We start from the raw sequence: 15148 nt of genomic DNA on the forward strand, positions 1-15148 counted from the left end.
GAAAGGTGGGTTAATGGACAAGGAATCTGATCCACCTGCCATTTACAGTTGTACACTTTAACCCCAAATGGTAAAACCCAGGCTTACAAACAGTAAGAACAGGTACCAGTAGCCTTGATACCTCTGAACGTGGATACTAATAAAGCTAGGCAGAGACAGGATACACAAAGTTACCCTTAATAGAACATAACCATAGCTAAACATGTATAACATAAGCTGGTTATGCAAATATGAGATGAAAGATAATGGATTGCTTGTTTTGCAATGACGGGAGTTAAATAAAATTTAGGATATGTAAAGGTAGAGATGGAAGAGGTTTGGAAAAATTAATCCTTGAGTGAAATATTTCCCCTGCCTCCTGCCCCCACCTTCCCCCCCCCCCCCCACAGGATATTTAAATATCATTAAATCCCTGGTATGCACAGGGGTCTCCTTTTTATTTGGATGAAACTAGAGGCAAAAATCCAGCCCTTGGATTAAATGGGGGAGGTAGGAAATTCTTTGTATAGGAAAACTCTTTGTAAATGCTCCTGCTAGGACTTAAAGCCAGAGGTTTTTTGGATAGAGGGTCTTGCCCCTCAGCTCAAGGTCAGACTGATCATTGTATTTGGGGTCAGGAAGGAATTTTACCCCATGGTCAGATCAGTAAGGACTATGGGGGTTTTTGCCCTCCACTATGGTTGGGGGGGGTGTGTAGCTTGCCACCTGGGATCTTTTGAGCATATATTAGCAACCTTTTACAGATTCAGGACATTGGCTGCCATGGTCCTCCTGCTTTACCTGTAGGGCATTATCTCTTGTGTTGTGGTTTCCTCAAGACAAACTGAAGATGCGAGACAGCACACAAAAGACTGAAGTTGCACAGGAGCTTCCTCACCAGCACCCAGCCTCTCAGTGCCACACCCAAGAGACATATCTACAAATGTGGAACAAGAGACTGAAAAAAATACCTGACCGTAGAAAAAATGAATGTTCCAGAGGCCGAGCCCTTACCACGAGGGGTCGATGAACCATGGCAAAGGTGGCAGTGTCTCAACCACCTATGCATCAGAGCTGGACGCTCCAAGGAACTAATGAAGAAGTAGGGCTATATTATATCATTGGTTCAACCACCTGTGACTGTGGTACAGAGCCTCAGACTGTGCAACACCTGCTTCAGTGCCTGCTGCTTGAAGACGTTGCATGTGCAACGAAAGATCTTGCAAAGTACAGCGAACAAGTACAAGCATGCATACATAACAAAATGGTCTGATGTGGTATAGAGACATGAGAAGAAGTCGTGTTGTCAGGATTGACAGTTTTACCAAGAGATTAGATTATGGATTTGGATAGGATGATTTGGATAGGGATGATCCTACCTTAGGCAGAGGGTTGAACTAGATCAGTGGTTCTCAGCCTTTTTTTGTACTTTTTTTGACCCACTTGTAAACATTGGTCAGTCCTGACCCACAGCTCCCCATCCCTCCAGCCATGCTGGTGCTCCTCACTCCCAGCCCACTGCCCCAGCCCCCCAGAGTGTGGGGCTGGGGGTGGGTGTGTGGTGTCAGGGGGAAGAGCGTATGGGGGGAGCACACAGTCTGGCCAGACCAGCATGGGCACAAGCTGCCGCTTCTGTGACCCAGCAGGTAGGTCACAGCGCAGGAGGATGGAGCAGGACAGCGAGACTAGTTGCTGCTGCTGCCACTGCCATAAACCCTGTGGTACCAGCAACACAAAGTGTAATGGTGGGGGGGCACATTGCCCTTCTCCCGCCAGCTGTTTGCGTGCCAGACCTCAGCTCTACCCCTACCACCATGGCCTGGCTGCCAGCAACTAGTCTTGCTGCCATGCTCCACTCTTCTGTGCTGCGACCCACCTGCTGGGGCATGGAGGTGGCTTGTGCCCTTTCTGGTCCAGCTAGGCTGTAGCTCCCCATGTGTTGCCTGTGATTCCTCCTCCCCCCCCCCCCCCCACACACACACACACACTGCCTGGCCCAGCCCCGCAACACTTCCTCTATGCTTTCTACCCCCTCCCCTCATTAACATACTTGCTGGAGATGCTCTCCACTCTGCAAGGCTGCCACGTGCATGTGAGTGTGTGCACATGCACATGGCTCCCCCTACGTCTTGCTCCCCACAACCCCTTGCAGGCTGGAACACTGACAGCCTGCAAGGGGAAACCCATGCTTCCCCATGTTTTTCTGCAATTGTTCGTGATCCTTTCAAATATTCTTGCAACCCACTTTTGGGTCATGACCCATGGCTTGGGAAACACCGGACTAGATGACCTGTGGAGGTCCCTTTCAGCTCTGCTGCTCTGTAATTTCTAAGTAGCAACTTGATGTTTCTGAAGTATCCCGGTGGCCACCAAACTGCACTGAAGTAGGGTAATTACTCACTAGGAGCATAGGAGAGGCATTCTGAGAACCAGGCATCACTTCGTTTAGAAACTGCAGAAGAGGAGACAATGGCTGCAGACTGTCAGTCATCAGAATACCATTTTTAGACAGAAGTTATGAAAACTTGCTTAGCTTCAGGCACTTACTTATGTCCTACTGACTTCAAGGATTTGTAAAACTTTCCAGTGACACTGAGCAGTGCAGTCATTTGCAGTGTTTCTTAAGGAAAAAAGGATATGCTGAATGATTTTGTGAACTTGCCAGGTATAAGGGGAGAGTCTAGAGCAAGAGACTTTAACTCTTTGTTTTTTCCTACTTCATCTGAGTAGTTTGTTTGAATAGACTTCCATTTTTAGTTTTTGACACTGGTATAAAAATGCCAGCATAAGATAACCACAAATCACTTAACTGCCTAATGCAGTCTTATCACTGACTGCTTCTTTTGAAAGTTTTGCTTTTATACAAGAAGACAAGGAAAGTCTGACTGGAGAGAAAATAAAGATGAAGTCGGTGAAAGTGATCCAGGTGTTAACAAAGCTAGTCTAGCTAGAATCAAAGAACCTTTCCCAGCCTAGGTTCATGAAGGAGGTAATATGACCAGGAAGATAAGATTTTATAGGACTTGCTGGGTTGATCAACTATTAGTATCAACTCAGAGTAAGGGCAAAGTTACACATTACACACAGACCATACTAAAGCTGTGGAATATTCTAATTTTAACCTTGTTAGCGTGCTGGGAGGGGTTGCATGCTAAGGGTTAATACTGTTTGTTGCCTGCACAGCTCTGACTTGCCACTAGAGGGCTAGTGAGTAGGGGTATGGGTAGGAGTTAGGTCACCTGGGCTCTACTCCTGCTCTGGAGGGGAAGCGAGCTGGAGCAGAGCATCCTGGGATGCTGGAGGACTCCAAACTGCTTGTTTTATCTCTGTGGAACAGATTGAATTTACCCAGACATGAACTATGGCCGAAATTTGGAATGGGCTCCCAAGGGAGGTGGTGCCCCCCCTTTCCTTGGGGCTCTTTAAGAGAAGGCTGGATAGGCATCTGGCTGGGGTCATCTGACCCAGCACTCTTTCCTGCCTAGGCAGGGGTTGGACTCGAAGTGTTGAGATCCCTTTCAACCCTAGCATCTATGAAACTGTATTATGGCTCAGAGTTAAACCTTGCCTGAAGTGGCATAACTGATGCTCAGAGGACGCTTCACACAAGTTAACAAACTGTAATGTGCAGACGCTTACGTTTTAAGTGCCTTGAGAATGGTCAAAATCTAACACACAACTTCACTCCTAAAGTTCCAATGAAAGATCACCATATTTAAAACTCTTTTGCTGGTCTGTGCAAGAGCAAGGCTTTGGCACATTCGTCTTTTCAGTATAGATTTTACTCTTTGCTGTGCGAATAGCATTATCTTGTTAAGGAGAGACTTGGCCATACCTAGAAATTACAAAGAGGGAAAATGCAAACACACCGCACTTCTCCGTGTTGGCCCAGTGACAGCCTATTCTTAAGGGTCTACCCAACTCAAGGTGACTGGCCAGTTTTATGGGCAGATCAAGGGGCTGGCTGCCATTTTCATGGGCTTAGGGCGATGGGTCCCCTCCGCCCCTGGCTGAGCAGCTCCGGTGGCCCTGCCCACTGCTGCTGATTGGTGGAGAAGGCTATCCATCATATGGCCCCACCACTTGCCACTGATTGACTGAGAGGGCTGTCTGTGATGTGGCCCTGCTGCTCGTGGCTGATGGATGGAGGGGGCAGGGCCTCATGCCAGGCAGCCCTCTCAGCCAATCAGCAATGGGGGCAGCAGCCATCAGGTTTGCTCACTTTGATACCAGCAGCCTTCTTCATGCCAGGCTGCGTGGCCGGGAGGACGGCTGGCTGCCACTGGAGAGCCAGCATTCCAGTATCTTATTTTCATTAAGTTTTTTGGGGTGGCGTTTGGGTTTTTTCCCCCACAGATTTTGCAGAGATGGCCCAATTTTGCAATTTCCATGAAATCCACACAATCACGATTTGTGTAGGTCCCTAGGTATACTGTGCCAAAGCATGTTTTAGGCATGACTCTTTTTATAGTTGGTGACATCATCCTTTTTGAAGCAATCAGGTAGATTTGGAGATGGAACTGGCCAACACTGTCACAGGAAAGCCAGCAACAAATATTCCAAACTATTCATCCCAGCGTCCGTCTCTTCCATTATGAGTTATGTCAGGACCCGCAGGACAGGACAGGGGGGAGGAAAACATTTCTAAAGGGAAGCTCCAAACAAGGAAAAACTTTTTTGTGTTTTTTGTGTGTGTTTTTTTTTTTTTTTTTTTTTTTAAATCTTGCTTTAATCAAACTCACTGAAATGCAGGCCCTGGCTCAGAGGACAGCTTGTGTGTGTTCAGTTCTGTTCTAACAGAACTGAAGAGTCTCCCAATGCCTAAAGAAAGATATTTGTGCCTGAAATCTTGCAAAAAACTTTTTTCCAGCTATTTAGTTGGTCGAATAAGATACCACATCTACCCAAAAAACCTTGCCTGACTATGTCCTTACACCAACGTGGCTACAACCAGCAACCTTGTTCAGTTCTCTTGCACTCAATCATTTTGTGCCTCAGGAGTTACCTGTTTCTGGTTAGCAGTCCCTTCAACTTGGGGTGAGCAACCTGCAGCATGGGTGCCACAAATAGCATGGGCAGCTGATGTGCATGGCACTGGGCAGACTGGGGAGAGGACAGCAAGCACAGAGGCAAATAGGGCAGGCAGCAGAAAGCAGTAAGGGAAAAGGATTGGGGTGGCGCTGGGAGAGGGAGCAGGGCTAATTTGTGGCATGCGAGCCATAAAGGTTGCCCTCCCACTGCGTTAGACTTTAGTCTTGTCAGTTTGCATAGTCAGTTTGAAGAAAAGTTTGTCCCTAGTTATCCACATAAACTGGCTATTCAAGTGCCACTATTGCAAAAAAAAAAACAAAAAAAAAAAAGTGCATGCCTTGCCAGCTAGATTAAAGTGCCCTGCCATTATGGGACAATAATCATGTTTCAACCCTGGCTTATTACTAGGAGACAAGGAAGGAACAAAACAGCCATGGTCTTGCCAGTATTACATGCACTTTATTTCCTTAATTCTCTAATTGCAAAGAGCTGTGTGTTACTCGAAGGACTATTGTAATTCTGCAGATCCTTCTGCTTTCAGCCATTTCAAATGGGAAGGAAAAGCTATCGCAAATTCATGTTAAAAGGTTTCCTTAACTCCTCCATGCTTAGAGCAGATGCATTTTGTATTTTGACAACCTGTTCAGACAAAAGTCTGCCTGAATTCCTGATGTCCAGAGCCCTAAGATTTGTGTGTCGATAGACAAAGGGGAGGTAGAAGTAACTTCATCTCTTTTCCTTTCTCTTTCTCCTGTCTGTCCTTCCTTTTCCCTTTACTTCCAAGGCCTGGTGAAAACAGCCTGTATATTTGCTTTGAACAGCCGTACCAGTGACGGATGCTTTTTTATTTTAGAAATTAATCCAGCACACAGATGTCGCACTCCTTTTAACTAACTCAGGCCATATAAGTTTTATACACACTGCCACTGCTATGATCCTTGCCGCACCCACAGTTGTTAAGTATACTTTACTTTTGTCTCTTAGATGCTGTGTCTTGTGCCCATCTGTTAGCATGGCCTTGTGCCAGTTCGCACGTTTGTCAGACCTGAAGGCTTGAGACTGGGCAGTGAATTTGTAGCCTTAATGTAATCACTGTTAGCAGCACGTCAGTAGAAGTTTGCCCTTTCTGCCATTGATACTCAAAGGCATTAGTGCTCCACTGAATTCAGGGGAATAGGTTGTAACTGCATTGGTCTAAGGACATAGGCAGATAAGGTGTTTTGAGTAAATCTGCTATCTTTTAATAGACCAACTCAAATAGTTGGAACAATTCTTCTTTGCAGACTTTTGGGTACAAAAGCCCGACTAAAAGTATTTGTATCCAAAAGCTTGCAAACAAGATTTTTTCCAGCTATTGGAGTTGGTTTAATAAAAGGTATCAGATTTACCCAGAGAACCTTGTCTGCCTCTGAATTTCACTAGCTTATTAGATTTCTGCATCTAAACACAGTACCCAAATGCTGGGAATGAAGCATCTTGAAGTCATGTTTGTGTCTGGCTGCCCTGAAGGTAGTTAGCACCATTTAAAACAAATGGGTAAACGTTTGAGGAGCTTATATTACTTCTTAACGTGAGGCTTGGGCTTCTAAAGCAATTTAGTACTCTTGAAAATCCATTGTGTTGAAAACCTAAAAGCAGTCAGTCAGGGAAGGCACTCAGTTCAGGGTATTGTTGCTTGTCAATCCTATAGCAGGTGGTGGCTCCAGGGGTTAAATAAAGCTGCAGAACAGTGAACTTGGTTATCATGATTATTCTTGCAACGAACTCTGTACTAGGAAGCCTGGGATTCTGATCCACGATGATATGTTTAGAGGCTTGTCTGGCAGAAGCAGGCTCAGGGGTGAACTGGTGGCTGGCTGCCTATATGTTTATCAGGGGTGCTCACCAGGATCTGGGGGAACGTTTGTTCACCAGAGCGCCCCAAGGGATGACAAGGTCGAACGGTCAAACTCCTCCATGACCGTTTCAGGCTGGACCTAAGGAAGAACTTCTTTACTGTCCGAGCCCCCAAGGTCTGGAATAGCCTGCCATCGGAGGTGGTTCAAGCACCTACATTGAATGCCTTCAAGACACGCTTGGATGTATATCTTGCTGGGATCCTATGACCCCAGCTGACTTCCTGCCCCTGGGGTAGGGGGCTGGACTCGATGATCTTCCGAGGTCCCTTCCAGTCCTAATGTCTATGCAGTCTGTGAAATAAGATGATAATTTATGTGTGTATTTGACAATGAATCCTCTTCCTTAGCCCAGATGAGGTGAGGAGGAGCAGAAGGTAAAATGGGTCCACCTGTTTGTTCACCAATCGGATGGAAGATGTTGAGCTCACAGAAGGGAAAGCCACCTGCATCCTGGAACCTTTCCTTTCCTTTTTCAGCCAAGTTCTATGCAGTTTTGCCCCAGCCCAGTCTGTTTTGGTCAAGAATCTGACTTGTATTTCTCCCTTTGCGTGAAATGGCGATATTTGTGCAGCCCCCTTAGCAAGGGTGCAGTCATACAAGCATGGGATACTTCCCACTGCAGACGGGAGTAAGCCATACAGATGTACATACTGATATAGTCTCATCTGTGATAGCAGGGGCTTGTCTTTTTAACTGTGCAAGCTGATGCACCAAAACAGCTAGTGGTTGCTTAGCTTTTGTACAGATTGTGAGCATACTGTTTCACGTTGTGTGGGTCCCACCTCCACGTATTTTCTCTGCTGTCCCCTTGGCTCTTCTTTCCCTTATTCTCTGGAGTCCACCACCTTCTTTCTGGTTTTTTTTCCTCCTGGAAGTTGGTAAGATCCCTTGATTAGCTGCCTTGTCTCCTTATACAATGCCATGCTCGATATCAGCACTTCTGTCATCTCTCTCCCCAAGGCTGTAAATGTTGCCTCTTAGCAAACTCAGTGATACCCTTTCTCTGTTCTGCTGCAACTCTGCGCCCACAGAGACGAGATTTCTGCTTTACTCGAATAAAGAGGCTGAGATGGGAAGAGTAGTATGTTGCCAAATCCCTAATTCGGGTTTCTATGAGAAGATTCTGCCAGGAGGCTGTTGGCTCTTGAATATAGATTAAGCTGGGCAGAAACTGATCCAAGAAGCTCAGGAAAAACCACATGGCAAAAAGTATAAAAATCCCTGTGTTGTTTTTACACTTGAGACCTTAATGGTGTCCCTTAAAGAAGAAATAAAAATCCAGATGAGCAAAGGAGTTAAGGAAGATATAGCTGTCAGTACTGATTTGTACTGTGGCATCCTTCTATAAGATGCTTGGAGAAAAAAAAAAAAAACTAATTCAACTCAGAAAGCGTTATGCACTCCCATTTTAAACCTGTGCTATGGGCTGGGTTGTCGACTAAATTAATAAACATATAAATCATTCCTGTAGCTCTCGGGGTATTCCACCAGATCTGTTCATTGGCTTGGTTTAATACGGTCTCAGTGGTGCCTTTCTAAACTGCCCCGCTCTGTGCTGAAATGCTGTCTTAATTTTAAGAACAAATCTTTACTTTTTAAACTATTCTGAGGATTTTTGAAATCCAGATGGCTGTGCCCTTGGTACAAGGAGTCGCAAATGCTTTGATCTGCAAATACTGTATTTCAGCCCTTGCATCTGCAGCTCATTTTGGGAGATTGCTGTTTAGAGCAAAGTTCTAGGGCTTCAGCTCTTGGAATAGGGGTTATTTTTCAGAGATGAAAGCTTATGCTCAAAGTGAGTTTTACCAAACTATAAGGCCATGCTTATTAAACATAAAAGGTGGTGGCAGGGAACGCACCCAACTTACAAATGCTGCTACTCAGTTATACAGCTGCTGTGCGTGCTGAAGTGTGCATCATAAAAAAGCTGTTCTAAGGCGTAATCAAGTTGTAAAGGGAAAAACCCCTGTTTCTTCCTTCCCAAGAGAAAGTGTGGACTGTTTTCCTTTACGTCTGCTCTAGATTTGTACCTTACATTTAGCATTTTTTCCTGTGCCTAGGCAGGAATCACGTCTGGCAATGCCAAACATTTCATACAGGTTTCTGTGGGAGGACAATGCTTACATATATACTTGGATGTACATCCTGAAGCTCTTCTTGAAGTATTTCAACTCCATAGATTTTAAGCCCAGTTAGGAAATTGGCCTTTTCACGTTGGCTTGGGCATGGGGTCTGTTCTGAAGAGGTCCGGAGTAGTCCCAGCTTTCCTTAGGATTCCCGTGGCGATCCCCTTGCTTTGAGGCACCCAGCTTTCCTGAGCTCTGGCAGCCAGCCTTTGCACAGCGTGTTTTTCCAGGTGCTTCAGTGTTTAGGTTGCCTGACTTTTTGGCTCAGAGCAGCTTTTAGTTTTATGCCAACCATTGTACTGTATTTTGTGTGTGGCTCGGCTCCAGTAACCGGGCTGTGGGGGAAACAATGTTCATCTAACCTGCACTCTACAAATACCTTTTTCTTTTTTCTTTTTTTCTTCTTTCTTTACAGAGAATATCCCCCGGGAGACACTGTTGCATTTCTCAGTGAGGCTAGGTCTGCAGCGGTTGACGTGGTTTCTGTTACAGCAGCCAGGTGGAAGAGGAGCTCTCTGCATCCGCAACAATGAAGGAGCTACGCCTGTGACTCTGGCCTTGGAGAGGGGCTATCAGAAGTTGCATCAGCTTTTGACAGAGTAAGGATGATTTCTTCCGTTCCTGCCTTGGCTTTCCATCCCTTGCAACCTGCCTGTCTGTGAGATCTGTTCCTCTGCACGTTGCACTCAGTATGAAGGTGCAGGTTTTTTTGTTAGTAACTTTTATTTTTGCCTCCTTTGCTGGAAGTGACTGGGCAGGCCCTCAAAGATTTTGGGAAACGCAAGAGATGTGCTGTGTTCTCCTTTTTGTTTTTATGGCACAGTGCTTTCTTTCCGGCTGACCCTAAAAACTCAGAATGAGTCAGTTTTTGTAATGTTAGCTAATTAGAGTCAAGCCTTATGAAAACACAAATGAACAAGTGAAGTTCTGCAGTGGACAGCTGCTTTGGGCGGTTCTGGGTTTTGTTTTTCTATTAATTAGCACACTGTGCCACTGTTTGCTTAAGTCATACTGATTCTGTAGAAGAAGGTATGTATAATTGGGTTGGGTTTAAATTAATCCAGGCATTTAAAACAAAATTAGAGGTTTCTTCTATGAATATCATAACCGGATAAGTCATACTAACAGCAAATAACTGACCTTGTGTAAATTTTTTGTGCTGTTCCTTACTGCAGTGCATTGCAACTCTGCTATGGCTGACTAGAAATTATTTTGAATAACAGTATATTCAGAGATGCAGGTTTAATGCCAAGCCTGATAAAGCAAAGAGTGTAAGTGTCAAGGGAAATATTTGTCAAGGCAAAAGAAAAGGTTTTACATGGTTGCACACCCAGTCTGTACCATTATGCCTCTTTTATTACCTCAGATGTCTTGCCACTGTAAGAACTCACCTTAACTTTCCTTTTCTGATATGAATTTTTGGTTCTGATCTCAGTGGCTGAGTGTCATGCACAGGTGTCTCCTAAACTGCTGTAGTCACTGAATGCTGATCCAGTTACAAGGGTCAGTCTCTTGATTCCCATAATTATTTCATAGTTGGTAGGGTCAGAAGGAACCTCAGCAGATCATTGAGTCTGACCCCCTGCCTGGGCAGGAAAGAGTGCTGGGTCAGATGACCCCAGCCAGATGCCTACCCGGCCTTCTGTTAAAGACCCCCAAGGTAGGGGAGAGCACCACCTCCCTTGGAAGCCCATTCCAAATTTTGGCCACCCTTACCATGAAGAAGTGTTTTTCCTGATAGCTAACCTAAATCTGCTGTCTGTCAGTTTGTGACCATTGTTCCTTATTGCCCCAAGAGGTGTCTTGGTGAACAGAGCATCTCTGATCCCTTGCTGCACCCCTCCTAATGAATTTGTAGGCGGCCACAAGATCACAAAATCTATTAATTTCCCTACCGGGTCATCCCCTGTAGCCAATACCGAGTCCAGTAAGGCATTCCCCCTAGTGGGACCGTATATCTCCTGTGTTAGGTGAAGGGCCTGCATGCAGGTTAAGAACCTACATGAACGTTTGGATTTGGCTGGTGGCTGCTCTCAGCAGGTGTCCAGGTAGTTTAGGTCCCCCATGACAACCACGTCCCTAGACTGTACAGCCTCTGAGAGCTGCTTCAGGACTTCCAAGTCTAGCTCTTCCCCTTGATGTGGCGGTCTGTAGCAGACCGCCACCACCAAGTCTCTTTCCCCTCAACTGCCATGTATCCTAACTCACAATGCCTCAACTTTCTCCTCTGATCCCGTTTTGATTAAGGTAGATGTATAATGCTCCTTAACATAGACAGCAACCTCCCCACCTCCTTTCCTCCCTACTCTGTCCCTTCTGTGCAACCTGTAGCCCTCAATGTGTATCGCTCAGTTGGTGGGTAAGGTCCCACCAGGTTTCTGTTAGCCCCACTAAATCAAAGCTATTGTCTGCAAGCAGGAGTGCAAGTTCTTCCTGCTTGTACCCCATGCTCCTAGCATTAGTACAGAGGCACTTGAGATCTCTGAATGGTGCCCTTGGTGCCCCACTGTTCTGATGTCCAATGGGCCCCTTAGTACTTACCTGGGATGTACTGTTGCATGTCTCATAGTTTGCAGGTCCTAGATTCTCTCCATCTCCTGCCTCCTTGTCCCCTGTCAAACCTAGTTTAAAACCCGACGTAGGAGATCAGCCAACCTGTAAGAAAAGAGACTCTTAATTTTAATGGAGAGATGAAGCCCATCGTGTCCCAGTAAGTCCCTTGCACAGAAGCGCAGATCATAGTCCAGGAAGCCAAAACCCACACAATGGTACCAACTCCGGAGCTGCGGGTTGACTTCTCTGATGCAGGTGACATGATGCCTACTGTGACTGCTGACTGGGAGGATTGACAAGACCAGCTGTGCCCCTGTCTTCCTAAGCCTTGTCCCCAGAGCTCTGTAGTTGCTCATTATGTGGTCTGGACCACTCCTGGCCGCATCATTTGTTCCTGCTTGGATGAGGACCATGGGTTAGTTGTTGGAGGGCCGTATGAGGTCAGGAATCCTCATCGTGACATCCCTGATCCTGGCTCCGGGCAGGCAGCAGACCTCATGCGCCGTGGGATCCAGGTGACACATGGGTCCCTCTGCTCCTCTCAGCAGGGAGTCACCCGCCACAATGACACCTTGTCTCTTCTTTTGGTTACCTGGCTGGCCCCAGCTCGCTTGGTGTTGGCTGTATGCTCCTCCAGTGCACTTTCCTCCATCACACACTCCTCCAGTGCAGCCAGGACCTCATATTTGCTCACCAACTGCACCGGTGGAGCCGTTTCTGCGGTGAGAGGTCTGGCCTGGGAGGTGACCATCCTCCACTATTCTGCATCTGCTTCAGGGCATTCCCTTGCTGCTTCTCCGCTTGGCGTCTTGTCCTGCAGAGAATGAAAGTAATCATCAGTCTCATCCCCTGCGGCCCTGATCCCCTGCAGCCTGCTCACCTCTGCCTGGAGTTTCCTCAGCTGTCCCTCCAGGGCCTCAAGGAGAGCACACGTAGGACAGGCTAGGGGACTCCCGGCCTTCCCGCTACCCCCGAGCCCTCAAGTACCTGCCAGGCAACCCCTGCAGGCAGGGGGCCCAGGTGCCACTGACCCACTCAAAGGCTCTTTCTGGCTGGAGGCCTCAGAGGAGCCCAGGGTGAGAGGCAGCATCGGGGCAGGGTCCCTGGCTGTGCTCTGAGTCATGAACCCCATTAAGACTCCCTTATGCGCACTTACCTGAGGACTCTGAAGTCTCTGTCCAAAGCTGCCGACGTGTAGCGTTCAGACTCCTCCTGCTCTCCCCCCTGTGCAAACTCGCATGCAAACTTTGGCGCACCCTTCAAGAGTGCCCGTTTGCAGGGCCTGTTTGTGTGGCTTCCGCCCGGCATGGCTAAATAGTGCCGGGAGGGGAGGAAAAGCCCTTTCCTGATTCCCTACAGCTGGCCTGGCTCTCCCTTCCCCTTTCTTGTAAATAAAACTTTACAATATTTATTTGTAAATATTCTCAAATTGAATCTTGCGGTGCGTGCTGCTGAAGGAGCCGCATTTTACCTTTACCCACGTCTGAAAATTTCTCAGCTGTTGCCACTCTAAGGTAGGGAGAGGAGGACAGAGGCTTTGCACCAAACCTTTATTTAATATTCAAGTGCTGGGAATGACACGGGGTCAGTGTTGCCTTGCTGTTCCTGAGTGTTTTTTGGGTTGGGTCATGCTGAAAGCATCCAGTCTTTCTAGTAATGCGGTAGCAACACACCTCATCTTTGTATGCTGGATGGGGGAATGAGGGGGGATGGATGAGTCCTATGAATCATAGGGCTGGAAGGGACCTCTAGGGTCATTTAGTCCAGTCCCCTCCCAGGTGCAGGATGTGCCACCAGAAACCATCCCAGACAAAGGCCTAGGCAGCTTCTTTATGAAAATGTCCAGTAGAGGATTACTCCAATGCTCTGGCATCTGCACTGGATTCCAGTAACCTTCCATGAGCTATCTGAGGTGCTGGTTTTGACCTATAAAGCCCTGCGTGAGCTGGGTCTGCCAACTTGTGTTTCATCGCAGTCCCTAAAGTGAGCTCAGAGCAACCTCCTGCAAGTAAAATCTGTGCATGAAGTTCGTTTGAAAACGCATGGGAAGTCATTCTTCAGCTCCGGACCTCCCTCCCACTTGGGGCCTTTCATACCTTGAGCCCGGTCATCCTTAGGAAGTTCTGTAAGACCTTTTCTTTGGACAGACTTTCAATTGGCAGGGCTAAGTTTTAGAGCACTATACAGGGAGTTGGGTGTTTAATATTCAAACTGAATAGTGTATAATAAAACTGCTTTTATAATTTATATTGTGTTATATTGTAAGCTGCTGTGAGCCTTTTGTGGGGAGGGCAGCATGTAAATTTAATAAATCCATAAATAAGGAGTTTCTACAACTTCCTAGGGCAGCTTGTTCCATGATCCTATGGTCTTTACAGCCTGGAAGTGTTTTCTGAGATTTAATCTGTGGCAAGGGAGAATAGTTGTTCTCCCTCTTTTCTGTGGCAGACTTTCAGATATTTGAAAACTGATATCATGTCCCATTTTCCCCCTTCCCTCCTATTTTCTTTCCCCCAAACTAAATAAAGCATATCTAGTTCTCTCAGCTTGTCCCTGAAATGAGATGGGACTCTGGGGTGTTGAGGCGCTTAGCAGCGGAGCAGGATTGGCATACCATCAAGAAAGTTAAATTAGTCCAAAGTTGATTATATGGCTCTCAGCAAGTACTGTAAATACTGCTGTTACCCAAATAGGAGCAAAGCTAGTAATTTAATAAAAATGGGGGAATAAACAAAATTATTACAACAGCCACTTGGTGTACTTGAGAGTTGTTGCACAACTGGTTCCAGTATCAAAGTGGCTTTCCTCGCTTGGAGTAAAATGAGAAGATCAGAGGATTTGGGTTTTTGGTCGCGTCTGTTCTGTGTGGCTCATTTCTCCAGGGAGCGTGGCTCTAGTTTAAGCCAGGGAGCTTTCTAATGGCCTTGCAGTTCAGCTGTGAAAATAAGACTCTGTTCCAGTAACACTACTATAACAAGATCTGGATTCCTGTCTTTCCTAGACAGTAGCATACTGAATCCTCTTTTAGCTTGAGCGGTGGGGTGTTAATGCACAAGGGTACTGTAATCACAGCAGCCAGGCATAGACTCAGCGTATCAAATGCTCTTTCTGAAAACCAGCTTTCCACCAAACGCTGATCTCTGCACAGGGTTGGGGAGATGGAGTTCTTCCTCTGTGACTGGTGCACGATCTGAGCCTCCTACTAAAAGCCATAGGTCACAATAAGGATCCTGGCCCGTGGGCTCTGCTTTGGTGTCTGCAGCATGTGGTTGCAGGCTCACAGCCAACGGGCTCTGACTTGGGTCCATCTCCCACTTGCTATGAAGAGCCATCATGAGAAAGAAGTGTATGGCTGCGAAGGAAATGGTTGTCTGCACTGCAGTGATTCTGTTCTTAGTGGCTTTCATGCCTATAGAATAGAGAGAGGTTTTGGACCTAAAAATCCCTGTTGAAGAGCAATATTTATTTTCAAAATACAGAAAAGCAAGCACGTGTCTTAGGTTGTCCAAAGGCAATGGGATAGTGTGCAACCTCCTCCCTTGCACTTTCATCATGCTTCAC

The 15148-nt window shown here is 46.5% G+C and overlaps 1 protein-coding gene across 7 annotated transcripts in view; it reads left to right on the forward strand.

Annotated features, from left to right (window-relative positions):
* AKAP13 (A-kinase anchoring protein 13) overlaps positions 1 to 15148 on the forward strand; it is a 324780-nt gene that overhangs the window by 153440 nt on the left and 156192 nt on the right. For all 7 annotated transcript variants that reach the window (XM_090029889.1, XM_090029887.1, XM_090029891.1 and 4 more), the window contains exon 7: positions 9450 to 9633. In XM_090029889.1, the coding sequence (XP_089886015.1) occupies positions 9450 to 9633 (184 nt within the window). The remainder of the gene's footprint in view (positions 1 to 9449; positions 9634 to 15148) is intronic.

Source organism: Crocodylus siamensis, chromosome 15 (assembly GCF_052110815.1).
Source record: "Crocodylus siamensis isolate JL-2025a chromosome 15, ASM5211081v1, whole genome shotgun sequence".
Lineage (NCBI taxonomy): Eukaryota > Metazoa > Chordata > Crocodylia > Crocodylidae > Crocodylus > Crocodylus siamensis.